At 38.9% G+C, this 27,372-nt stretch overlaps 2 protein-coding genes across 6 annotated transcripts in view; one reads left to right on the forward strand and one right to left on the reverse strand.

The window, feature by feature from the left end:
• PRIMPOL (primase and DNA directed polymerase) overlaps positions 1–25,579 on the forward strand; it is a 36,045-nt gene extending 10,466 nt beyond the window's left edge. For 2 of the 3 annotated variants that reach the window (XM_070757516.1, XM_070757518.1), the window contains 9 exons: positions 439–586; positions 753–1,031; positions 3,986–4,148; positions 5,308–5,405; positions 7,675–7,761; positions 7,844–7,952; positions 8,962–9,044; positions 9,130–9,176; positions 10,411–12,324. In XM_070757516.1, coding sequence (XP_070613617.1) covers positions 439–586; positions 753–1,031; positions 3,986–4,148; positions 5,308–5,405; positions 7,675–7,761; positions 7,844–7,952; positions 8,962–9,044; positions 9,130–9,176; positions 10,411–10,701 — 1,305 coding nt within the window. In that variant the 3' untranslated portion in view covers positions 10,702–12,324. Of the gene's footprint in view, positions 1–438; positions 587–752; positions 1,032–3,985; positions 4,149–5,307; positions 5,406–7,674; positions 7,762–7,843; positions 7,953–8,961; positions 9,045–9,129; positions 9,177–10,410; positions 12,325–25,518 lie in introns of those variants that run through there. The other variant, XM_070757517.1, reaches the window with a different exon arrangement.
• The window catches only part of CENPU (centromere protein U), a 32,582-nt gene continuing 16,120 nt past the window's right edge, over positions 10,911–27,372 (reverse strand). For all 3 annotated transcript variants that reach the window (XM_070757519.1, XM_070757520.1, XM_070757521.1), the window contains exons 9-12: positions 25,276–25,323; positions 23,527–23,588; positions 14,483–14,633; positions 10,911–11,581 (exon numbers count right to left, since the gene is read on the reverse strand). In XM_070757519.1, coding sequence (XP_070613620.1) covers positions 11,462–11,581; positions 14,483–14,633; positions 23,527–23,588; positions 25,276–25,323 — 381 coding nt within the window. In that variant the 3' untranslated portion in view covers positions 10,911–11,461. The remainder of the gene's footprint in view (positions 11,582–14,482; positions 14,634–23,526; positions 23,589–25,275; positions 25,324–27,372) is intronic.

The following is a 27,372-nucleotide window of genomic DNA, read 5'->3' on the forward strand; positions in this document are numbered from 1 at the left end:
ATCATCACCAGCCCATACATTTCTGGAAGATAGAGCCAAGCTTTTCAGACTTTTTTCCTTCAGTCTGCAGAGGATGCAAAATGGATGCCTTAAGTCTCGCAGCTATTAAAGATTCTTGAAACTCTGAAATGTGGGCCAGTTTTTCCTATTTGACATAGAATGCTGAAGGGACAAAATGAATGAGGATTAAATACTTATTTCACTCCTCAGATTTTCTTTCCAGTTTCAAAACTTGTCCTACCTATTATTAGGAGATAATGAAATTCTCAATGGTTCTCAGAGACCAATATTTATTTGAAAAAGTTCTCACAATGATAAGAATGTTATGGATTGCTGCTAGAATATGAAACTATTTGTTTTGATTGTCTGCCTTTACATAGGAACATACATAAATGTGAAATGAATTGACATTGTGATTGGGTTATGTTTTTTTTTTAGTTTATAGCTAGAAAACTAGATGAATACTATAAAATAAAATGCTCAGCTGAGAATATTTTGAAATTGAATTCCAGCACTGAAGAAAAATATAGCTGCCATTTAATATTTCTACTTGAAAATGCTGCATTTAAGAATAATATCCACATAGGTAAATATTTCATATTTCAGATGCATATTCCAATCCAATTGCTTATACCGTTCAGTTTGTATAGTAAATATTGCAATTTAAAACATTTTACAAGAGAAAGTTACAGGTTTTTAGGATGATTTTCCAAATGTTTATATTATTTTTCTCTGTTCTGATTATTCTAAAGGTAACTTTTTAAGAACAGTTTTGCAACCTGCTATTCTTTTAATTAAAAATAAAGATGCAATGGACCCCCAGAACATCAACTCTGTTGGTCGGTGTTGTAAAAGTACCATTGATTTGCCTACGTCTCTTGAAAACAACAGCTTAGTCAAAGATGCGTCTGAAAACCTGAAACTGAACACTTACAAAATATCAGAAAAAGGAACATCAGAAGAAAATCCAGATCTTTCTTTTTTAATTGTGAATGGTAAACAAGGAGAAAAGCAACTGTTTGTGGATCTTGGTAAATATAAACCTAAATGTTATACTATCTAAGCTTTGCACAGCGTCCCAGGATTGTTTAAGATTGCAAATATTTCTTTCAATGAGCTTTGAAAACAGTAATTCATAGCTTGGGTAGGGTTTACTAAAGAATTAGCATATTGGGACAAAGCATTTTCATGGTGTAAGATGATTAATTGATATGTTCATGACTATGAAATTCCAATGTGCCTGATGACATTTTAAGGTCTAAAAAAGCTATGAATAGCTATTACAAATATATAAGAATTGAACAGCAGTCAGCTGTTAATTAGTTAAGAACACGATTGGTTTATGTGGTTTGAATAGCTCCACTATTTTCAAATGTGGCATTCACGGGGGAAATAGCTGGCAAATACATCTGAAAGTCCAAATCTAGTATTTTGAATTTTGTTTTCTCTTAGTCTATGTAGAATTGGTTATTGCACTCCAGGAATATTTGTATATTGCTGAACTATTTTTTTCAATATACTTCTATGTTTCAGAACTCTAGCACCAATTTGAGTGTTGCATGACATCTGATGCTGCAATGTAGGCCTGACTCAATTTATTCCCAATGTATGACACTGAATCGTATAATGGTACAATAAGAATACCTGTAGGGCTTCGTTGGTACAATTATATGCACCTACAAATACATAAAAATTATAGACAATTATATCATTTTTGATATCATTTTATTTTTTAAAGAATTAACTTGCATATGTGTAATATAATCTTCAGGTTATAGAGCAGAAATTAATTTTAAAATAGGATTTTAGAATTACACAATCACCAAATTGAGCTTGCATATATCCTTAAATTTGTATTTGCTCCATTTACATTTATGAATATTTTTAGAGATTTCAGGGAGAAAAATAATATCCGTATTTACTGTGTTGTTTAAAATATTTTCCTCAAGCATTCAGACTAAAGAACACATGTCAAAAGTTGAAAAGTTCAAAATTCAGAATAAATGTTAGATTCTGAGTCACAACTTGATTTGTGTTTAAATGTGTTTCCCAAATCTTTTCCTTCATTACTCACAAGTATTTTGGGGGTTCAACATATAATCAGAAAGTTCAGACTGCCCCAGAACTATCAATAGTGTTTTGTAGAGGAATTATTGACACTCATTTGTACTACAGTTAGTCCTCAACTTACAACAGATCGTTTAGTTTTTCAATGTTACAGTGGCACTGAAAAAAGTGACATGACAATTTTTCACTTACATCCATTGCAGCATCCCCATGGTCACATGATTTACATGCTTGACAATGGATTCACATTTATAAAGGTTACAGTGTTCCAGGGTCATGTAATCACCTTTTTGCAATCTTCTGACAATCAACATCAATGGGGAAATCAGATTAACTTAACAACCTTGTTACTAACTGCTTTGATTAACTTAACAAATGTAGCAAGAAAAGTAATAAAATAGAGCAAAATTCATTTAAATGATTTCTCACTTAGCAATATAAATTTTGGGCTCAACTGTGGTCATAAGGTGAAGACTACCTGTATGGTTTGGGATGGCAGACAGACAGCACAGGTACAGATGTTAACAAACATTTAGGTCTGCAGAAAAAAGTTGCCAGCAGGGTAGATACAAATTGATAATTTAAAAAAATGTTTTAAAAAAGTATATTTTTTAATTCAAAGTGAATTTTTAAATTTTTAAAAAATCAAATTTATTTTAATAAAATACCTTTGGAATAAAAATCTATCTAAAGATAGTTTTCTATTTAAGATACATTAATAATTTAGTTTATTCAACATGAAATGGAGCTTAGTTATATGGCTTGAAGCTATATATTCTGCAATATTGGGACTGTCAGTGAATCAATAGCAGGTCAGAGGAGCAGCTCCTGCAGGACAGATGACAGTTAATCTTTAAAAATTATGATTTCAATCAAGTTCAAGACTTTTTGCTAGTGATTTAAGTTGTGATTTTAAATCAACTTGATTTAAACCAAACAATACAACTTAGATGTACAGTATATACTGCTCACAGTGCTTTACAGCCTCCTCTAAGCGGTTTATAGAGTCGGCATATTGGCCCCAACAATCTGGGTCCTCATTTTACTGACCTTGGAAGGATGGAAGGCTGAGTCAACCTTGGGCCTGGTGAGATTCAATCTGCCAAATTGCTGGCAGCCAGTGATCAGCAGATATAACTAGTACTGCACTGGAACCTCTGCACCACCAGCCTGCTTTCCACTGAGGGCCTCTATACTGCACAGGTCAGGAAGATTGAGAAAATATCTACAGACCCCTGGATATAAACCATTTCAACTCCATAAATCAGCTTAATTGAATCTTAACGGATAGACCTGGTCCTTTGCATCTGGCAAAGTTTTGTGTTCTTTATGAAGTCAGGTTGGGGAAATGGCACCATAGCCTCTCCAGCTACCACATTGAGAATTCATTGTGAATTGTTCACGAGAAAAACTCCAAATACCTGTAATCCTTTTTTCAGTTAACATGTTGCCCTGAGTTTGACCAAAACTCGACCACTTATTTATTTAATTTGTATTGTGCCTTTATTGTTTTTATAAATAACTCAAGCTAGCATTTGACCTGGAAAACAATTTTAATAGATTTTTGTGTGTGACCCAAAGAAAAACCACTTTTAAATAAAAAGCAATCCTTTAATTTTTTTTTAGCCAACTTGTTTCAGAAAAATGGTTCAAGAAACTATGCCACATGGAGAATCTTTAGATTCTGTATTTTTTTTTAAAATGACAATTTTAGCTCGATTTATGAATACGTACACATGTATAATTTGTCTTATTTTTCTGTTCTTTTGTATTTAAAGGAATGATAAAACTGAGGACTATAATTCAGTAGGGCTAAACATTCTTATGCAGATTGAAATAGTCTTAAAAATGGTTGTTGAAGTGATTTATATTCATGGATTAAAAAGCCCCATACTTTTCTATATTTTTCTTTTCTTAGGAGTTTATACAAAAAATAGAAATTTTCGATTATACATGTCATCAAAAGCAGGACACACTGCTGTTTTGAATATTGCAGAAGATAACAAGTTTGTTCCTAAAGCTGTAAATAATTCTTGTATAGATGAACAGTATTTTTTGTCGTCCTTGATCTGCAATGTAAGGTAGTAATTTCAAATTATTGCCTTTCTTTTTAATTTTTATTGAAGAGGTTTATTTATAGCAGCAATAGAGATTTCCTTTTATCTGTTGTCTTTTGCCTGTTGGGAATGCTTGAGACTGTACTTTTTGAGTGACTGTTACACAAAACTATACTAGGGTTTAAGCATGCTAAAGAGTTACTAGTTTGAGGACTTGGGTTTTCTATTTTGGATTCTTAAAGATAAACAGCTCTGTCGTAGAAGGAAATCCTTGTCCTGGTCTGCTTCTGTTTCAAATCTGCATCTTGAAATTTAAGTCAACTTCTGTCATTTTATATGTACCGTGTTTCCCCGAAAGTAAGACAGTGTCTTACTTTCTTTTTACCCCCAAAAGCCCCACTACGTCTTACTTTCGGGGTATGTCTTACATTGGAAAAAAATTGAAAGGGTCGCGTTCCCGAAGGCATCTCCCCAGAGTCCAGAAGGGCAGCCGCGGGACAGGAGCCTCGTGAGCCCTTTTCCAAGTTCAACCTCAGGGCTCCAAGCGGCGTGCACTCATGGAGCCACAGACGCGTGTCGGGGAAGCGTGTGTCTGGAGGGGAGGAGCCGCTCTGCGCAGTTGGGCAGCCCCACCTGCCTGCCGGAAAGGAGGCGGGCGAAGGAGGGCGCAGCTCCGGCCGCTCGCCTCGGAGCTGGTCGGCCTCGCTGGCCGCTTGCAGCCGAGCCTCGGCAGGACTCGGTTGCTGGGACGAGCGCCTTCGCTGCAAGCCGCCGCCCGCTCGGCTCGCTTCGGACCAGCGCCGTCCTTTGCTTTGCCAAGCCGGGGAAGAGGCGGTGGCGCCGCGGCGAGGCGAAGGCGAGGGGCGCACGGGGAGCTTGGAAGCGACGTCATCGGGCTCCCCCCCCGGCAATACCCCCGTGTTTCCCCAAAAGTAAGACATATGTCTTACTTTCGGGGTATGGCTTATATTAGCCGACCCCCCTGAAACCCCCGATACGTCTTACAATCGGGGGTGTCTTACTATCGGGGAAACAGGGTAGTATAAAACAGTGAAAACAGTCTTAGAATCCTTTACAAACTAAAAATCACATTTTCTAATGGGCCAATGATTGAATGGAAAAGATATGAATAGAAAAGTATGGTTGACAAAATATTATGCTTATAATTCTTGTTTTCCATTAGATTTTCAGATTGTTTAAAAATTTTGACCTGTGACAACCAGGAACATGCAAGAGAACCATCCCTATATTTTAAAGACAATCTATCAAGGAGCTGTCTGGGTATTTCCATTACATTAAATTGAAATGTTGGTTCTAGTAAGCATTGTATGGCATTGGTATCAGTATTTCACAATATGTAAATAAATGTAATTTTCAAACTTAATTCTCTGCATTAGGAATGCACTTTCACACAAAAATTGTTCTGTAAAATATCTGTTGGCTTAACTTTCTGTAAGGCAATCGGTGGAACAATATTACAGATTTGGAAATACGTTCTGCTTCTGAATAAGATGCTTTAGTAATATTGACAATGAATAATTATGAAAAGCTTCAAAATTACTTATAGGTAGTCCTTAACTTATAATTATTTAGCAGCCGCTTGAAATTACAAGCAACCTGAAAAAGGGGATTTACAACCTAGATCGAAAGTTCTGAGTCACACAACTGAAAGACACATGACTTCACTTCAGGCGCTTAGCAACACCGCTGCAATTATGGCAGTTAGCAGCATTTCATGGTCAGGTGACTGCATTTTACAAGAGTTTGGCTGAAAAGTAGCACTTCTAGTTTCTGGCAAAACAGTGCCCATAGCAAATAATAGATTTGCTTGTGACTTCCGTCTTCATTTAATGACTGCCACAAAAATGCTATATAATGGATCCATCACATGACCAATCCATTTTACAACTGTTATGACTTATGACTATAATGGGCAGGCTCCATTACAATTGTAACTTGAGGACTTCTTGTATTTTCTAATGCAGATTTAACTAGAGAGGATCAGTGCTCACGTTAATGAAATAAGAAATCATAGTGGAAGTGTTTTAACATTTTAAAGTGCTTTTGTTTTAAAACACCAGGCATATTGTTACAAAATGCTAATGCACTACATGGATAAATCATAAATATACAGCGATACCTCATCTTACAAATTTAATTCGTTCCGTGACCAGGTTCGTAAGTCGAAAAGTTCGTAAGATGAAGCAATTTCCCCCATAGGAATCAATGTAAAAGCAAATAATGCACGCAACCTGTTCTGTCGGGTTCTCTGGTAGAATCCTCCCAAAAATTCACAGGTACAAATTTCAGACACACACACGTTTGAAAATTCAAAACAATGTTCTTTATAATGAAAATTCACTTAAACTAAGCCCTCTTTTGGTATAGCAAAGAGCACTCGTCTCCAAACAAACTGGTAATTTACACGTCCCTTATCAATCCTGTGATACTTAGCTTGCAGCTGTGAGGCAATTTACAGTCCTTCTTTCACAAAGTGAAACACACTTTGCTCTGGTTTAGTTTCAAAGCAGGGAAAAATCAGCACACAAAAAGTCAGTCAGTAAAGCAGTCATGAAACACAACGATCAGATAATCCTCCACAATGACCAAACCCACAGGCTGCTCTTTATAGCAGCCTCACTAATTACCACAGCCCCACCCAACCACAGGTGGCCTCATTTTCTTTGATAATAATCTCTCAGTTGTTGTTGCCTATGCATCGCTCTCCGCATGCGTGGCTGTATCATTAACTCTTGTTCTGAATCCAAGGAGGAGCTAGATAATTGATCTTCTTCTGAGCTGTCTGCCACACTCTCCTCCTCCCTGTCACTCATGTCTTCTTGGTCAGAGGAGCCTTCATCTTCAGATTCCACCGGGGGCAAACCAGGCCTGCAGCATGTGGATGTCTCCCCCACATCCACAGTCCTTGGGGCAGGAGCTGGGCCAGAGCTAACCACAACACAACCCCATCCCAAAAGTCACCCCTTTTGCCTTGCGCTGCTGGGAATCCCCGCCTCTGGACTTCCGTTGCCAGCCAAAGTGCAGAGATTCTCCTGAGGCTCCTCTTGCTGGGATTCAAAGCAGCGCCGGCAAAAACGAAGTCCGGAGGTGGGGTTTCCCAGCGAGGGGAGGGTCCAATGGAAGTCCAGAGGTGGGGTTTCCCAGCGAGGGGAGTCTCAGGGGAATCCACACGCTTCGGCTGACAACGGAAGTCCGTAGGCGGGGCATCACAGCGGCGGTGGCTCGGGTTTGTAAGGTGAAAATAGTTCAGAAGAGGCAAAAAAATCTTAAGCACTGGGTTCATATCACGAAAAGTTTGTATGAAGAGGGGATCGTAAGACGAGGTATCACTGTAACTGCCAATTCATCATTCATATACCGTGCCCTTTCTCTGAGTTTCAGGCTATTCCTGTTACTCAAGAGAGGACCTAGCAAATATATTTTGATGTATAATACAAATGTACCCTATTGAATCCTAGTTGGTTCTTACTATGATAATTTTTTAAATTTGTTGGTAAGAATAAAGATGTAATTTTTTTTTCTTTTGCAGCTCCAATAGAAGGATGCCATTGTTCACCTTACCCAGAAATTGATAATTTTGTTCGCACTTTAATCAAGAAAGATAATGTTCAAGGAGGTAAAAAAAATATACCCAGGATAAATATGTTTGCTAAAGGTACTTATATTGTTTTCAAGAAATAGACTCTCTTGTTTTCCAGGGATAAGAAGATGGAATTACTTTTCACTTGAACAGCTTATTGTATATGACATCTCCAACTATCGGTGGTGCAGAAATATTGGCAGAGCTCACAAAAGTAATAATATAATGTAGGTTTACTTTTTTGTTACTTTTAATATCTATATTTTTTTGGAATCTAAATTATATTTATTTCATGGTATTTAGACTTTTGTAATTATGTTTAGAATTTGTTTTTAAAAGGATATAGCAAGATTTGATATATGTTAGAATACAGTGATCCCCCGATCATTGCGAGGGTTCCGTTCCAGGACCCCTCGCAATGATCGGTTTTTCGCGAAGTAGCGCTGCGGAAGTAAAAACACCATCTGCGCATGCGCAGATGGTGTTTTTACTTCCGCCGCAGCAGCGAGGAGCCGAAGATTGGGGTTTCCCCGCCGCCCACGCAGACTCCTCGCTGCTGCCGCTCGCCCGCCCTTCGCCCGCCCACGCCGTTCGCTCGCGCCACTTCCCCGCTGAGTCCTGAAGCCAATTCGCTTCAGGACTCAGCTGGGAAGCGGCGCGAGCGAACGGCGTGGGCGGGCGAAGGGCGGGCGCGGCAGCAGCGAGGAGTTTGCGTGGGCGGTGGGGAAACTCCTCGCTGATGCCCGCCGCTCGCCCTCCCGCCAGCAAGAGGGGGAAGACCCAGGGAAGCCGCCCAGCAGCTGATCTGCCCGGCGCCATCTACACATGCGTGGCCATAGAAAAAGGGCGCGCATGCGCAGATGGTGTTTTGACTTCCGGGTTGAAAAATCGCGATTTAGCCCATTTGCAATGATCGGGATCGCGATACCCGGGGGATCACTGTACAGGGAATAAAAGTTTGACTGGTAATCATTTTAGGTCAGCATCAATGAACCATGACAAATGAACTATATGGATGCTTGTCTAGATTAATATACATGTGCATGCATGCATGCAGAGGTTTAGTATGAACAGTCTTAATAAATCTTATATGTACTGGTATGATCGTCCTATTTTTTTTTTAATAGTAGCAGAAAAGGAGGTAATTAATTTCCTGGCATACAGAAATCAAATAATAACATTCTTATTTATTACAAAACAGACTTTATAATTCTAAAATCACATTTATATTTTAAGGATTATAATAGATTTGAAAAATGAAAATTGGTATCAGAAATGTCATGATCCTATTTGCAGAGCTGAAAACTTCAAGTCAGAATGTGAGTACATACTGTAATTATCCCATTATCATTACTTATTTTAGATAAATTATTGCTAATATAATTTCACTTGTATTCATAACAGGTTTTCCATTACCAGTTGAAGTGTGCTTGCCCTTCCTTTTCAAAGAGGTATGTTTTTCTTTTTTAGTACAGAAACTCAGCATAAAATAAGACATGGTAAACCAAATAATTATGAAAAAGCAACTTATACATGTAATACCGGTACATTAACAGAATTATATATAAATATATATTTTTATCTTTGTTTACCATATAAGTAATTTAACTATTATAAGCATAAAGCATTATTAAATGTATTTTGTAATTTTAAAGGTATATTTGGAAATCTTGCTTTAGAAGTACATGCTACATCAGTTGAAACTTTGTTGGGATTTGATTTCCAGGAATAGTTGTACAAAACTGTAAATGGATGAAGTTCAGCATGACTCTAAACAATTTGTTCAGTGTGCAGTTAAAAATAGATCTGTTCCCTTCCTAAGAACAGGATAAAGTAGTACCAATAATCTGGAATAGTTGGGAATGGTTAAATAGAATATTTCTGACCGAACTGAGATAGGGAAGACTGCATTTAACTCTTTTAAACTGGAGCTGTGTCTCTATATTCTGTTAGTTAAAACAGCTTGCAAGCAGTTCTTTATATCTAAAAAAATATGCGTAGTTCTGTGCAGAACAACTTTGTCATGGAAATGACCAATTTCTAACAATAACTATATAAAACCCCATAAATATAAACAGTTTGTTTTTAGAACAAAATATCAATACTTAAGAGATTCTTTTCTACAATGGTTGGAGGTTATGAACCAGGTTTTATCCCTCCCACTTGCTTTAAAAAAGGCTAAAAAAAATTTCAGCATCTCTCTATGGGAACAAAACCAGAGAATACAAGCCAACAAAGGACAACTGGGAACTCCAGATGAAAGTAATAATGAATACAGTGGCTACAAGCTAAATTCCACTTCTCTTTTCACCAAATATGGGACACTGCATAGATAATCACCATTCATCCTCTATAGCAGTGTTTTTCATCCAGGGTTCCGGCCAGCCAAGAGTTCCGCGACTTAATAAGGCAACGCAAGACAGTTCCCCCCTTCAATCCCACCCGCTTCTGCAGCAGGGCAGCCAACTTCCCAGCCAATGTGCTTCCTTCCCATATATTCCACTATCATCCATCCACCCACCAAAATCCTAAATACCCTTCCAGCAGTGTTCTGTTGTTCAGAGCTAGATAACCCTAGAACTTTGGGGATAGGTTCAGTCAATATGTAATTGGTATTCCCTATACACCAATCTCACCAGAAAACTATAATCTAAAACTGTAAATTTTGATGTCTGCTCTTTAAAGGATGAAGAATATGTAGGTACAATAGGTGAAAATAACACTGACCAAAGCGCAAATACAGTTGATACTACAGGCTTATTGGACAGCGTACCTTTTACTTCAGTGGAAGAAAATAGCAAGCCAAACAAGAAAAGTTCAAACATTGAATGGGATCATGAGCTTGATGCCTGCCTTTTGGAAGCTTCTGAAGATGTGGAACTAATTGAAGCTACTGATATTTTTCATACCCAGAGGAACTATACTGTGGATGAAATACCTGATGAGCTCCTAACAGATGTTTTTTTAAAAAATTAAGTAAAAGAAAGATATAAAAATCTTGTGGATGAAGTAAGTATCACATCAGCAGATAATGTTTGTCAATACTGAAAGCTCAGCAAAAAATTAACTTGATTATTTCTCTAAAACTACTGTGGTACTATGTATATAATAAATTTTGTATGTTTACTGCGGTTGATGAAGAATAAAGACATCTAGGGCTTAGAAGCAACTAGGTGTTAGAAAGATGAAATTTAGGAAAAATAATTTATTAAATTGCCAAATATGTAAATAATAATGCAAGTACATACATAGTAATGTGATATATTTAGAACTGACAACTAGAAGCCTGTGCTATAAATTTTAATTTCTTAACAATCTTCTTTCTTGGAAAGCAGCATATAACTAGTCAAATGCAGCTACATGTGCCTTGCCAGATGAAACATTATTTCAACTAAATAATAGTGAGATTATTTTTCTGTTGGAAAGTCTGCTTTCATGAAAGAATAGGTTAAAGACCACTTGCTCTCACACACAAGTAAATCTATTAAAATGCTATATTTATGATTCAATGATCTGTTTTATTACCTCATTATTTCTTCTTTGCCAAAGAAAAGATTTTTCTTTTTCTTTGAGTTAGTCATATCTAAATATACCAGTAGGTATGCCAAAAGGAATTTATGGGGTTCAGATCACTGAAAAAAATCTATTATTTACAGTTTTCCTATTTTCTCTTCTACTTTATATTTTAATATATTGTACATCTGATAACGCAGAATATAATTTATAGTATGAATACTTAGTTTTTTTGCAATTCTAAACTTTTCTGTAATTTTGTATTGATATTTTGTAAGTGACTTTCTGCTCCTAAAATTCTTCGTGACTCCATCAGAAGTGCAGGAAGGCTGGAAATGCCATACTATGGAACAGAAAGAGAAAAAAAAGACATAGTTTATAAATTTGTAAAATACTAAGCCTGTGTTAGAAATTCCTAATGTTTGGACCTATTCACTTTACTATTCACTTTCTGAATTCACCTTTAGCAAGTCAAATTCATATAGCTCTACAATCCTTTGCATATACTCTTATCACCTTAATGCCTTCTCATTTCTGTTAGTGCTTCTAGGCTTGCCTCCCTTCTCCTTGATAGTCATTTCTTTCTTGTTCTCTGCCTTTTACTTTCATTCTTTGTAGTTTTACTTATGTCCATCTCTGTTATTTGGGGGAATATTCTGATCTAGATTTGAAAACCTGTAAAAGTTTTGGAGAGCCAGTTCAATGTAGTAGTTAAGGTCCAATCTAGAATCTGGAAGATTATGAATTCTAATCTTGCTTTAAGGCAAAAAGGCAGATGGCTGATTCTGAGCCATTCTCTTCCAGCCCAAGAAGAGGGCAAGAGGAGAAACCACTTCCAAAAGAGATACCAAGAAAACGGAATGGACTTGTGCAGGCAGTTGTCACAAGTCAAGTCTGTTTTAATTTTCTCTGCCCTTGGGGCTAACAAACTGTAGCCCTGCCAGTTAAGATACATGGGCTTAATATCCAGGCTGTTTTTGTGATGAAGGCTGATATCCTTCCCATGTCTCAATTGTGTTTGTGGACCATCTATGACATATTTTTTCATGTATGTCTGAAAATAAAGCTTTATCAAAATAAGTAAGACTATACTTTCTCAGATGTTTTTTCCTTTAATTCAGTATTGAAGTATCCTTGAATCTGGAAACTTTGAAGCCATTACAACGCTTGTTGCATTCTTAGTTTCAGGGGAATATAGGTATCATCCTGCAAAGAGCTTAAGATCTTTACCAGAATGTTTATTGTTTTAATAAAAATTATCTGCCTTGTTTATATTTGTATACTTTATTGGATATATCAATATTCCCCATGTCTGCAGGACTTATCCAAACTTGCTAAACTGGAATTTCTGGCCAGGTTAATAATGTTTAATTCTTCAACAACTATTTTAGCTAACATAAAACTGCACTTAATTTCAGATTTACACACCAGAAATAAAAAGTACTGCACTTGTTCTATGAAAGCATTATTGTACTCAAATGAGATGAGGAATTTTAAATTTATCTAAGATTGATAAAATCTAAGGGCTAACCACAAAAATAATCAATATGCCACTTGCTTTTCCACATCAAATATGGTATCAGTATTATATATTCCCGTTTAGATATTATATAAAATATGGTCATACAAAAATAAAGGTTGCTTTGAGAATCACTCTGTATGGATCGTATGAAGCAGTGCATAAATTTCAGTACCGAATACTGAAATGTGTACCATTTACACTAATGGTACACTAATTCTTTTTCAGATAGTTTTTGGGCTATGATGGCAATTGGAATAAAAATTACACATGGGTCATTAAGCAGGAAGAAGTGGGAGTCCCAGGAAAGGGTGCCAGAGGGGCTTGCTGTGGATGGTGCCAGGGAACACAAATGGGTCAGGGGCTATGAGTAGTTTACTTGAAGCTATGTAAGAGCTGTGGTATGGAATGCAGATGGGCAAGGGGTGGCTATTGAAAATAAGATCTCTTCTTTTTGGGAGAAAAATATAGTTAATTTGGGTGACTTGGGACCAACTCTGCTGACTTCTACATTGACTTTGCTTGTCTGAATCCTGCAGGGTAAATTGCAAATAGCAATCCTGTGAGTGGCTCACTGCAATGTCATACTCATGAGTTGGGCACCTGTGGGATTGCTGCAATAGTTAAAACTATGATGGTTGTTAAGTCCATTTTTTCATTGTAAATTTGAATAGTCTTAAAAAGAAATTAACATGAGCTGAATACACATGTACAGTGATACCTTGTCTTACGAATTTAATTGGTTCCGGGAGGAGGTTCGTAAGGTGAAAGGTTCGTAAGACGAAACAATGTTTCCCATAGGAAACAATGGAAAACTGATTGGTGTGTGCAAGCCCCCCCCAAAAAATTGCAAAACGGGCGCTCTGCTGGCCGCCGCCGCCTGGCTGTCACCTTCTGAAACAGTTGGGTGCTTCTCGGCGTTCTCCTGAACCCAAACCCAAAAAGTTCGGCAAAAGTTCAGGTTCGGGAGAATGCCGAAAAGCGCCGCCGCCTGTCTGTCACCTTCCCAGAAGAGCCATGGAGCTGTCGGCTGGTCGGGAGGCTCAAACGGAGGTGGGGAATCCCAATAGGGAATTCCAGGGGCGGAGCTTTGACATCACGGAGATGTTCTTACTGGAGTCCCTGTTTCAGCCGGCCAGGAAGGACGTCTCCGTGACATCAAAGCTCCGCCCCTGGAATTCCCTATTGGGATTCCCCCCTCCGTTTGAGCCTCCCAACCGGCCGACAGTTCCATGGCTCTTCTGGGAAGGTGACAGCCGGGCGGCAGCGCTTCTCGGTGTTCTCCTGAACCCGAACTTTTGCCGAACTTCCGGGTTCGGAGTTCGGGAGAACGCCGAGAAGCACCCCAGCTGTTTTGGAAGGTGACAGCCGAGCGGCAGCGCCCAGCAGAGCGTCCGGAGGTGGGGCATCCCGGCGGCGGGTTTGTAAGGCAAAAAAAGTTCGTAAGAGGCAAAAGAATTCAGAACCCTGGGTTCGTATCTTGAAAAGTTTGTATCACGAGGTACTACTGTACTTGAAAATGATACCAGAGATGAATCATGGCAATGCCTATTATCTTTTTTTTAACTCAAGTAAGTTTCTCTCTCTAAATACCTGGAAAAAACTGCATCAACTGGGAACTATTCAATTATGTGTATTTGTGTTTTCTCAAATATGCAAGAGTTAGCATTTAAAGGATAAGAAGAATCAGCTATAGCTCTTGTTCTTCATTAAATGGTTACTTACTCCTATTTTTTCTTGTGGCTTTTCCTCTTCATTCTTTATTTGTTGAAGATTCTTTAAATCTTTGAGAAACTGAACTGCGTTCTTGAGACAGGATATTTTTTCTTTCAGTTTGCTGTGTTCTTTTTTTAATTTCTCCAGTTCTGATTCATTTCTAGCAAAAATAAATGTTGAGTATTATGTTTTGATAAGATTTCCTTTTCTTTTAGAGAAAACTGTTTACATAACTAAATCTAAAGGAGGAAGAGTGATATTGGATAACTGTCTGTCTGAAGTGGTATAGTGTTTCCTGCCTAGGCAGGGGGTTGGACTAGAAGATGTCCAATTCTGGTATTCTGTTATAAGCTAAACTATCACACAGCAAGAGGGTAATCAATTTTTCATTCAGACCTGATAAAAATAAAGGGATACAACAACAATTTCTTAAGCCAGGGTGGCAATTCTTTGGTAGTAATTTTTTCCTCCTCTTCATCAGTTGGAGACTGTAGGACAGTCTTGGTGACACTGAAAGGGGCAGGACAGAGGTTTTGGGTCTTTTGTAGTGTGAGATACCATATTTTTTGGTGGAATTTGAATTATTTATCTCTCAGACCTACTATTGTATTTGTGTTCATTATTAAAAAACAAAAAGAAAAAATACTGTTTACAATTCACTACAGTTTTTTGTTTTCAATGTTATGGTATAGATACTTTCAAGCAGTATCTCTGCTACATGAAGTCTTCAGTTTCATTTTTCATTTAGTGAAAATCACAGCAAGTATTTGTAGCACAAATTTCTACCGGCATTTAGGAAGATTATTATGATTATCTTTCAAGAGGTCGGCAACTTTAAAAACTCAAAGAGCCATTTGTATCTGTTTCCCAGAAAAAACAAAATAACTGGAGCCACAAAACCTGGATATGTGTGGCCAATTTGATGTCACTCACTCCCACTAAATCACATGACACCTCCCAGCCACACCTACCCAGGTTTTGTGTCTGTTTTCTATGGGAAATGGAATATACATATGTATCTCTCACTTTTCCTTCTCTCCATCAATCTCCCTCTTCAATCTCTCTCTCCCCCTCCCCACCTCCCTCTTCCTTCCTCCCCACTCATCTCTATCTCTCTCTCCCCAGCTCTCTCTCTGCTGAGGAATGATCATCACCCCCAGCAAAGACTTTCCTTCGGGAGACCCTCCTGCCCCTCTTGCGACTCCCTGGCTGGCTGTGGTGGGGCCAGGAGGTGCATATGCACGGGGAGACCCTCCTTCTGGAAGCTACAGAGCCACAGAGAAGCTAGAACCTTTCTTCTGGAAGTGAGGATCCGTGGAGGAAGGGTGGTTTCTTGTTTAAGGATGGTCTTTAAACGTGGCTTCTCTTCTACCCTAAGGATCCAGCCATCGCCTTTTCGTGTCCACCCCACCCCCACAGCTCTTTGGCCAAGTGGGGAGGGTGTAAGCCCCAGCTCAAAGTGGCAAGAAGTGAAGGCTCTCTTACACATAAGGCATGTACAAGGCCATTTTGCTTCTGCACTAAGGCCCCTATGGCCTTCATCCCCCTCTCGTGGGGGGGGGGGCACAGCAAGGCAATGGCCAAAAACTTAGGGCATGAGAGAAGCCGCATCCAAAGACCTTCCTTAAGTGAGAAGCCTTCCACCCTCTGCGACTTCTTGCTTCCAGAAGGAAGGCTCTCATGGCTCCCAGAAGGAAGGTCTCCCCACACATGCATGCCCTCCTGATCCCACCATAGCCAGCCAAGGAGTCGCAAGAGGGGAAGAGGGTCATCTGAAGGAAAGCCTCCATTTGGGGTGTTGTTGTTTTTGTTCCTCAACCAGTGCCTCAACCAGCATCAGAGAATCAGCCCCGTCCACGTCTCCATTCCTGCCATTGCCTTTATCTTCTCACGCAAAAGGAGGGTGAGGCCAGACAGTGATGGGACAGGGAGATCAGCAGGGCCCCCAAAGTGCCACATGTGGCTCCAGAGTCCTGGGTTGCCAACTCCTGATCTAGGGCTCTTGGCAAATTCAAGATGTGTAGGCTTCAACTCTCAGAATTCCCAAATGACATCTTGAAATTGATCTAAATAATCCCCAGAGAGAAAGGAGCAATCTGACAGCTTCTATAGGCAATATGCAAAATGCTGCATAGACCTAATAGGAATGACTTAAGTCAACAGATGCCAACCAGTTACTTATTTAAAAAAGTGGATTAATAAAGCAAATCAATATTTTCTTAAATTATTTTATACTTTAAAAATAATGGAAATAAATCTATATACAGTGATACCTCGTCTTACAAACTTAATTCGTTCCATAACGAGGTTCGTAAGTAGAAATGTTCGTAAGATGAAATAATGTTTCCCATAGGAATCAATGTAGAAGCAAATAATATGTTCAAACCCATTAGGAAAATACAAACTTTAAGGCTTTAAAAAAAAGCGACGGGCGGACAAAGTGAAGGCTAATGGAGTAGAGATGAACAGCGAAGAGAAGCGAGGAATGGAGGTCCTAACAGGCTAACGCCGCCCCAAATTGCTCCCAAAATCACCTCTCCAAAAGCTTCCTACGCCATCCCAAATCGCTCCTAAAATCACCTCTCCAAAAGCTTCCTAAACACCAAATCACTCCCAAAACCACCTCTCCAAAAGCTTCCTATGCTACCCCAAATCGCTCCTAAAATCGCCTCTCCAAAAGCTTCCTACGCACCAAGTCTTCCAAAATCACCTCTCCTTTCAAAATACCTCTTTTCTCCTTGCTGCCTTTCTTCAATCCATTTGCCTTCGTTAGGATCTCGATTTGGGGTGGCATAGTAAGTGAAGAAAAGCAGCAAGGAGAAACGAGGCAAACACTATGCCACCCCAAATCGAGGTCCTAACGAAGGCAAATGAATTGAAGAAAGGCAGCAAGGAGAAACGAGGCAAACACTATGCCATCGCAAATCAAGGTGCTAACGAAGGCAAATGGAGTGAAGAAAGGCAGCATGGAGAAACTAGGCATTTTGAAAGGAGAGGTGATTTTGGAAGACTTTGGAAGCGATTTAGGGTGGTGTAGGAAGCTTTTGGAGAGGTGATTTTAGGAGTGATTTGGTGCATAGGAAGCTTTTGGAGAGATGATTTTAGGAGCGATTTGGAGTGGCATCAATGTTCCCTCTAATTTTTTTCCAGTGTGGGCGGAAAAGTATAGTGTCTGAGCGGCAAATAAGAAAAAAAATCCCTTCTTTTTTATTAAAAGAAATTAATAATAAAACAAAACCAAAATCTATTACTATTAAAACTAAAACAACCAGCAAAACCAAAAATACAACTACAGTGGTACCTCAAGATACGAACCCCTCGTCTTACGAACAACTCGTGATACGAACCCGGGGTTCAGAAAAATTTTGCCTCTTCTTACAAACTTTTTTCGAGTTACGAACCGGCGTTCGGAGACTGCTGGGAAGCCGCGCGGCTGTTTTAAAAGGTGACAGCCGGGCGGCGGGGCTTCCCAGAAGCCTCCCGTACGCCGGTTCGTAACTTGAACAAAGTTCGTAAGAAGAGGCAAAATTTTGCTGAACCCCGGGTTCGGTTCGGGAGGTTGCTGGGAAGCCCCCCAGGCCGGCTGCGACCTTTTAAAACACCCGCGCCGCTTCGCAGCTGTCTCCTGAAGCCGAACGCTAAAGCCGAACTTCCGCGTTCGGCTTCGGGAGACAGCTGCGAAGTGGCGCGGGTGTTTTAAAAGGTCGCAGCCGGCCTGGGGGGCTTGCCAGCACCCCCCCAAACCCGGGTTCGGGGGAGTGCTGGCAAGCCCCCCAGGCCGGCTGTCACCTTTTAAAACAGCCGCGCGGCTTCCCAGCAGTCGCCGAAAGCCGTTTTTTTGCGGGGGTTTTTTTGGTTGCACGGATTAATTGACTTTACATTGTTTCCTATGGGAAACAATGTTTCGTCTTACGAACCTTTCGTCTTACGAACCTCCTCCTTGCACCAATTAAGTTCGTATCATGAGGTATTACTGTATTAATAAATCCATGCTTTAAAATCTTCATTTCTTAAATATTTATCATAGTATTATAGAAATCTAGTAATACAGTGGTACCTCATCTTATGAACGCCTCTTCTAACGAACCTTTCAAGATACGAACCCGGTGTTTAAGATTTTTTTGCCCCTTCTTCCGAACTATTTTCACCTTATGAACCCAAGCAGCTGCTGCTGGGATGAAGGGGTTTCTTTCCCCCCCCCTTTTTTAAGAAAGAAAAGGGAGGGGCAGCTTGGAGGAAAGATTTTGCAGAGAACAACGTGCTTGCAAAGGCACTGAAAGGGTGTCTTTTTAAGAAAGAAAAGGGAGGGGCAGCTTGGAGGAAAGATTTTACAGAGAACAACGTGCTTGCAAAGGCACTGAAACGGTGTCTTTTTAAAACCCTGCTGTTCTGTTCGGGTCGTATGTGACCCGAAACCAAGTTTGAGTCCCCTGTAAAACATTTTCCCTGCATATCTGAAACTTGAAATTTCATGACTTTTCATCATTTCAGGGGTTCTCTCTATGAGAATTTTTTTTGGGGGGTGGGGGGTTTCTTTCTTGCTGAAAAACAAAAACTCCCTAATCTTCTGTTCCGGGTCACATACGACCCGGACTGAAAACTCTTCATTTGAAGTGCTTATGTTTGGTCAATTTGAAAACTTTTTTCACTTGGAAAGTAGTCTGAACATTTCTGCACAAAATGATATGAAATTTGAAATGAAAAAAGTAATTCTTATTGGTTTATTTTGCTGATATAATGCATGCCCCCCCGTTTTTGTGAAAGTTTTTTCAATTTATCGATAGTTTTGCTTGCAAAATGCATTCTATTTTACTGAAGTTGGTGTGGGATTGGTAGCTTGAACATTTCTGAATATAAGAAAAATATAAAGGAACTGAAAAAAATGATTCTTACTGGTTTTTTAACATCAGAAATAAGCCCCCCCCCCTCGGCTGCTTGCAACCATTTTCACTTTTTATTTTTTTATGCTCCAAATCCGAAATATTCTTTAAAATCTTAGGCATTCATTTACTCAATTTAACAATGCTGATCATCAAAAAAAATATTTTTGGGGTGGTGGCTAATTGTTTTCTGGGCAAAAAAAAATCATCACTTCGAGTCTGTTTCTGTTCGTATATGACCGGACCAAAAAGAATTTTTTTTAGGTACTTGAATTTGATCTTTTTGAAAACTTTTTCAACTGGAAAACTAGTTTGAACATTTATGAACATAATGATATGAAAATTGAACTGGAAAAATTGAGACTTATATTTTTATTTTGATCAAAAAGCCCCTCCCCCCATCCTTTCTGAATTTCGTGTCAATTTATATTTTTTAAGGCTACAAATCCCTAAGGAATTTCCCCCCAAAAGGTTTGATATACTAAATTGAACAATCCTGAACATAAGAAAAATATAAACTGAAAAAAAATGGTTCTTATTGGTTTATTTTTGCCACAAAAGGGCCACCCCCCCTCGGCCTTGCTGTGTGCCATTATTGTCACTTTTTATACATATTTGGCTAGAAATATTTGGAATATCCTTTTGAAAATCAACCACATTGTAGCCAGAGAACTAATTTTATGAAAGAAATCCATTTTACTAAAAAAAAGTATGTAAGTTTGAAATTAACAGCATAATTTTTATATAAATTGAAATAACTTTATGTGCAAAATAAACCAATATGCATCAATTTTTCGAGTTCAATTTTCATATCATTATGTTCAGAAATGTTCAAGCTACAAATCCCACACCAACTTTAGCAAAATAGAATGCATTTTGCTAGCAAAACTATCCATAAAGTGAAGACTATTTCACAGAAACGGGGGGGGGCATGCATTATATCAGCAAAATAAACCAATAAGATTTACTTTTCTCCTTTCTATTTTCATATCATTGTGTGCAGAAATGTTCAAGCTACCAATCCCACACCAACTTTAGTAAAATAGAATGGATTTTGCAAGCAAAAACTATCCATAAATTGAAAAAACTTTCACAAAAATGGGGGGGGGGAGGCACATTTATGTGCAAAATAAACCAATAAGGATTAGTTTTTTCAGTTCAATTTTCATTCCATTGTGTGCAGAAATGTTCAAACTTGTTTCCAGGTGAAAAAAGTTTTCAAATTGACCAAACATAACCACTTCAAATGAAGGGTTTTCGGTCCGGGTCGTATGTGACCCGGAACAGTAGATTAGGGAGTTTTTCTAAACAGAACAGCAGGGTTTTTAAGAAAGAAAAGGGAGGGGCGCCCCCCTTGCCTTTCTTCCTTCCCACTCACCCTTTAGCCTAGCCTTGCTTCTTCCACCCGCCCCCTTTAGTTGCTCTTTCCTGCCCTCTGTTCGCCTCCCTTCTAAAGTTTGGGATTTTCCTGAAGGATTTGCACGCATTATTTGCTTTTACATTGATTCCTATGGGAAACATTGTTTCATCTTACGAACTTTTCACCTTACGAACCTCCTCCTGGAACCAATTAAGTTTGTATGATGAGGTACCACTGTACTATGAAAATCTATCTGAACACCAATGCAACAATTAATATATTTCCATAAATTATACTCTTCTATAATTTCATTCAACATTTCCAAGCTCAATTATTTTTCAGGCACTTAGCATTTACTATTATTAACTTTCATCAATCTTCTACATTTCCAAGTATATTTTAAATTCCTAATGCAAACTCTTAAAACCATACAGTACATATCATAAACCCCTTATTTATCATATGTATCTTCCATTAATTTTACCTATGTAATTCTATATACAGTACTGTAGTTCTAAAATTCTAATCCAATTTTTAAAATTAATACATCCTAATATTAAATAGCTAAATATATCTTTTACCAATATTCCATAGTCAATCCATATTTAATAATCAATCATCCCTTCTCAAATTTCTACCATTGTTATCATTTCTGGGTCCTTCTCCTGTCTCTTCCCCTTTTCTGTCTCATTTGTTTCTCATTTCTCCCTCCCCTTTTCTCTCATTCCTTCCCCCTCTCACTTCTCTTTCTCCTCCCCCCTGTGTGTGTGTGTGTGTGTGTGTGTGTGTGTGTGTGTGTGTGTGTGTGAACTCTTGAACCATTTCCAATAACAGGTGAGGGCTGGGTTTTTTCTCTCTGTTATTTGGGTGCTTTTTACCCTATGCTTTAAATCAAGAGTCATTTCTCTCTCTTTCTCTCTTGCCCTCTCTCTTTTTCTCACTTTCTCTCTCCCTCTCTTTCTATCTCGCTCTGTCTGTTGCTCTTTCTCTCTCTCTCTTGTTTTCTCTCGCTTTTTCTCTCTCACTTTCTCTTGTTTTCTTTCTCTCACTCTTTCTCTCTCTCTCTTGTTTTCTTTCTATATCTTTTGCTTTCTTTCTCTCTTGCTATCTCTCTTTCTCTCCCCCCTCTTTCTCTCTCTTTTTCTCACTTACTTTCTCTCTCCCTCTTTCTTTCTATTTTGCTCTGTCTGTTGCTCTCTCTCTCTGTCAGCGAGGGGGGCTGCGAGAGCGCTTTCTCCGAGCGCTTCGGGAACGCCTGCCCTGCCTCTACTGCAGCCCCCTTGCTGACAGCCCAGGATGAAAGCGCTCCCAGCGAAGGGGCTGTGAGAGGGGCGGGGCAGGCATTCCCGAAGCGCGTGGAGAAAATCCTCTCACAGCCCCCTGGCTGGGAGCACGGATGATGAGGAGGAGAAGCCGCAGCCACTACCACCGCTGCAGCCACCGCCATAGGAGAAGTCACGCCCCAAGGCGGGAGGCAGAGGAGAAAGCTGGAGAGGAGGCGGGCGGGGGCAGCGGCGAGAGGCCAGGGGTATCAGGGAGCCAGAGGTACCGTGAGGAGGGGGGGCGGCCATGGCTCCCTTCCATCCATGTCTACTGCCGGCGCCTCCCCGCCCCCCCGTGGGCTGGCAGGGGGATGGGGAGTGCGCAGGGCGCCTCCACACTTTCGTTGCTCCCCGCTCCCAGCGTGGCCTTGGAAAAGGGTGCGTGGGGGATTATTTTTGGCGCACGGCTGCGTAGCCGCACACCTTAGAGTGAACAGTGGGTGGCATAGGAAAGTTTTTGAGAGGTGATTTTGGAAGCAGTTGGGTGCGTAGGAAGCTTTTGGGGAGATGATTTTAGGAGTGATTTGGGGTGGCATACGAAACTTTTGGAGAGGTGATTTTAAGAGTGATTTGGGGCGGCATAGGAAGGTTTTGGAGAGGTGATTTTAAGAGCGATTTGGGGTGGCATAGGAAGCTTTTGGAGAGGTGATTGTGGGAGCAATTTGGGGTGGCGTAGCAAACTTTTGGAGGTGTGATTTTGGCAGCGAGATGGAGTGAAAGAAGCGGTAGGCTGGGGGGATTTTGGCAGCGGGATAGGGCGGCTGCAGGGATCAGAGGAAGCGGAGGGCTAGAGAGGATAGTGGCAGGAAAATTTGGCAGCTCCAGCGTTCCCCGCCTCAGGGCTGCAGGTGCAAGCAAAAGTAGCTGGGGGCGGCATGTAAATGGGAAATCCCGGCGGTGGCAGTCACAAGGCAGGGGAATCCCTGTGGCAGTAAGAGAGCACACGCGCAGTAAGAGAGCCCAAGCACTCGGGCTCAGGTTCGTACGGTGAAAATGGTTCTTAAGAAGAGGCAAACAAATCTTAAACACCGGGTTTGTATCTCGAAAAGTTCATGTGAAGAGGCATTTGTAAGATGAGGAATCACTGTACAGTATATTACTGCATCTTGTCATATGAGAAACTTTATACTGTTTAAAGCCTATTTGGAGAAAGCACCTGGAATTTAATTAATGCTCTTTTACTTTTGAAAAAAATCTTTACCACAAACATAAATGTATAGCTTCAGTTCTCTGATGCATTTGATTTGGAGCAGTACAGTTGCTATAGGATAGTGATGGCAAACCTATGGCACGCATGCCACAGGTGGCATGTGGAGCCATATCAGAGGGCATGTGTGGCATTGCCCTATGTCAGCTCCAGCACCCATGTGTGCTGGCTAGCTGATTTTCAGCCTTGGGGAAGGCCATTTCGCCCTCCAGATGCTTCAGACATAAAACAGGATTTTAGGATTCAGTGATAGAAAAGTTAATTGCAAAGTTATTACAACATACCTGAATAGTTTTCCTTTAATTTTTATCAAATGTTCTCTTTCCTTATTTGTCTTTCTGACCATCTGTAATGTCAGAAAAGAAATATTAAGTATGAAACTCCTTAATACTTTATCATTGCCATTACTTCTTTAAAATACAAGCAATTATTGACGTACGACTTGTCGCTTAGTCACCATTATAAAGTTTCAACAGACCTACTTAAGGGTTCTTATGATATAAATTCAAAGTTCTGATGGTTCCTCGCAGTCATGTGATTGCACTTCAGGAGCTCAGCAACCAGCCCACATTTACTACTATTTTCAGTATCAAGCGATCATGTTTTAAAACAATTTTAATGATAATTATTAGCTCAACAACTGCAAAAAATTTGTAAATTCGGTCAGTCATGCTTTACGATTATAAGGATTACCAATATAGACATATTGCTTATTATAAAATTTAATGCTATTTAAAATCTTGTGAAGAAGCAATAAATATTTGGAACGTAATTTCAATACCCTTCCTTGATCAACTTAATCAATGATAGGTAGCCTTACCTGAAAATCTCTTCATCTATAACTTAACTGCTCATTTAATTGGGATGAGATTATTTAAAATATTTATATCCTGTCTAATAATAACACTAACATACATGTACATTGTTCTAAATATAGTCCTCGGAGGGGGCGGCATACAAATCCAATTAAATAAATAAATAAATAAACAAACAAACAAACATAGTTTTAAATATAATAAAAATGCGCCACATTGTGCTTAATAGAGAACACAAAGGCAAAGCCATAGATAGCAACAGTTACATTGAGCGACTTTATTAAAAATCACTAACAGTAGCATTCCCCAAAATATTCGCACTGAAATTGAAAAAGATTATTGATAAACACTAAGTGATTTTTTTCTAGGCAGAATATTTCAAAACCTAAGTGTGACCATTGGGTTAAAAATATCCCTTTTTTAGAGTTAACAGAATTTTACAACATGTAAGTATGCAGAGTCCTCAACCTACAACATTTATTGACCATTTGAAGTTACAGTGGCACTGAAAATAGCAACTTATGACTGTTTTTTACTTATCCAAGTGCTGTGGTGGCACAGTGATTCGAATGAAGTATTGTAGGCTAATTCTGCTGACTGCTAGCCTGTCAGAAGTTTGGCAGTTCGAATCTCACCAGCTTAAGGTTGATATAGCCTTCCATCATTCTGAGTTCGGTGAAAAGAAGATCCATATTGTTGACTTAAACTGCTTAGAGAGGGCTGTAAAGCACTATGAACTAGTCTAAGTGCTATTGCTATCACGTGATCAAAATTAAGAAGCTTTAACAACTGACTCATTTATATTGGTCATATGATCATTTTTGTGACCTAGCAAGCAAAGTCAATAGGAAAGCCAGATTCACTTAACAATCTGTTACAAACAATTGTTAGTAATAATTGCAGTGATTCACTTAACTGTGGCAAAGTCATAAAATGGGGCAAAACTACTTTAAAAAATGTCTCACTTTTTTGGGGCTCAATTGTGGTCATAAGTCACGGACTACCTGTATACACATATAGAACTTAGTATTCATAGAACCTTCAATTTGTATTTGTCAAACTCACAGAATATTTTCTATTCTAGGTCCTAATTTGAATTAATGAATTTTTATATTATTATTACATCCTATTTATTTAAATATTGTCCACTAAAAGCTAGTTTTAATCTATCGAAATAAAATCTATACAATTTAAAAGATGATGGACTGGTCAGTTTACCTCTGTCTGTTTTAATTTTGTGTTTTTCAGTTTCTCAGCATCTGCAGACTAATTAAAACATTCCAAATTAAACATATGTCATAACTTCTTAGTAAATAATTATCATAAATACTAGAGATTTAAATTGGTAAAATCCACATTTTCTAATAATCAGAATTTAAGAAGCTTATTTATTTTAAGAAATAATAATTTTAAATGTTTTTGGATTCTTACATATATGTATCTAATTTTATCCTTTTTCAGATTCTATATCACTGGGATTTAAAGTGATAGGACCTGGCTGGATATAATGCATACGAGCAGAAAATAATGTGGGTAATTCAAAGAGAATTGCTACACATAAAAAAAATAAAAACTGACTTTTTTCATTGCCTAATTTTTTTCCTTTCTAGATGCTTTTCAAATTTTCAATTTATTATTCTATCTTACATACACATTTATCCTGCAATAGTTTACATCATGGACTATTCCCACGCCCAATGCCCTGCTGTATAAAATTCCTTAGCACTCTACTTGCCCCTGCTCCCCTGCCATTCCTTTTCTTCTAAAGAATATATACTGTATATACTCGAGTATAAGCCGACCCAAGTATAAGCCTAGGCACCAGTTTTTGCCACAAAACCTGGGAAAACTTATTGACCCGAGTATAAGCCAAGGTTAGAAAATGCAGTGGCTACTGGTAACTTATAAAAATGGAAACCAATAAAATTACATTAATTGAGACATCAATAGATTAAATGTTTTAGAACATTTATTTTAAAGAAAACCAGTAAACTAGCTCTGTACATTTAAAAGAGGGTAAACAAAAGCAATCTGGTATTAACAATAAATTAAAAAGTAAAAAAAGTAGCTCAATCAGCAACCAAGCTAAAACCTAAGAGAAATCCTTCGAAACTGGATTCCTCCTCATCAACTGTATGCCCATCATCAACTCCCAGAATTCCTGCACCAGCCATGCTACCTCAGGCGTGGGAGTTGAAGTCCACAAGCCTTATTCTTGCCAGGTTTAAAGACCCTTGCACTTCTAATCCTAGCCCAGAGGTCTTTAAATTTGACAGTTTTAAGACTAGTCGACTTCAACTCCCAGAATTCCTGCACCAGCCATGCTACCTCAGAAGTGGGAGTTGAAGTCCACAAGCCTTAATCTTGCCAGGTTTGAAGACCCTTGCTTAAATAAATCTTCCATATGATAAATATTCAGATTTTCCACTTAAAACATACTTCATAAGTTAAAATCATTATTATCTCAATAGATCAGTAAATAACAATTGGGGGTTACTCAATCATTAATTGTAAAATCTTTCTTCTACATGATATTTATCTTGCATAAGGAGAAACCATACTCTAAAAAAAGGGTCATCAATTCGTATTAATTATGTAGAAGAAAAGATTAACGCCAAAATTTATACTATTATATTATCCTAACCTTTGTATTGTTTTAAACTAGTCAGCATTAACAATCCTCTTGGGTATGATAAGTATAGTTGGAAGAAAAAGTTTAATTATACAGTTATCCCCATTTGAAGCAACATTTTATTACAAAATTACCTCTTCCGTTACTAGAAATTAATCAAATTTAAATGGGTAACTTACATTTTATTTTCTGATCAAGAGAGAAAGCCATGGTTCCTTCATTCTGAAAGTCTCTTCAACCCTCCCGCCCTTTCCCCCAGTGCTTCCTGTAGAGGAGGAGTTGTGATTGGTTCAGCCTGCTGCCAATCAGGCAGCTCTCTCAGTGCCTCCTTTCTGTGTAGAGGAGGAACTGCAATTGGTTCAGCCTGCTGCCAATCAGGCAGTTGAGGGGTGTTGCCTGCAAGAGCAGAAGTAGCCATGCAAAGAAAAAGGCCTCCTGTTGCCAGAGCCATCAGGTTTCTTTCCTCCCTGCCTTTCACATCGGAACTGCGCAGCTTTGGGAAATGCTGCATGGGAGTTTTCAGGCCAGTGACTCGAATATAAGCCGAGGTTAGATTTTTCAGCACATTTTTTGTGCTGAAAATCTTGGTTTATACTCAAGTATATACGGTAGGCTATTCTGGTGATTTATCTTTAATTACCCCGTAATGTTAGCAAAATACAGAATATTCCAAATCAAAACTT

This window comes from Erythrolamprus reginae, chromosome 7 (assembly GCF_031021105.1).
Source record: "Erythrolamprus reginae isolate rEryReg1 chromosome 7, rEryReg1.hap1, whole genome shotgun sequence".
NCBI classification, from domain to species: Eukaryota; Metazoa; Chordata; class Lepidosauria; order Squamata; family Dipsadidae; genus Erythrolamprus; species Erythrolamprus reginae.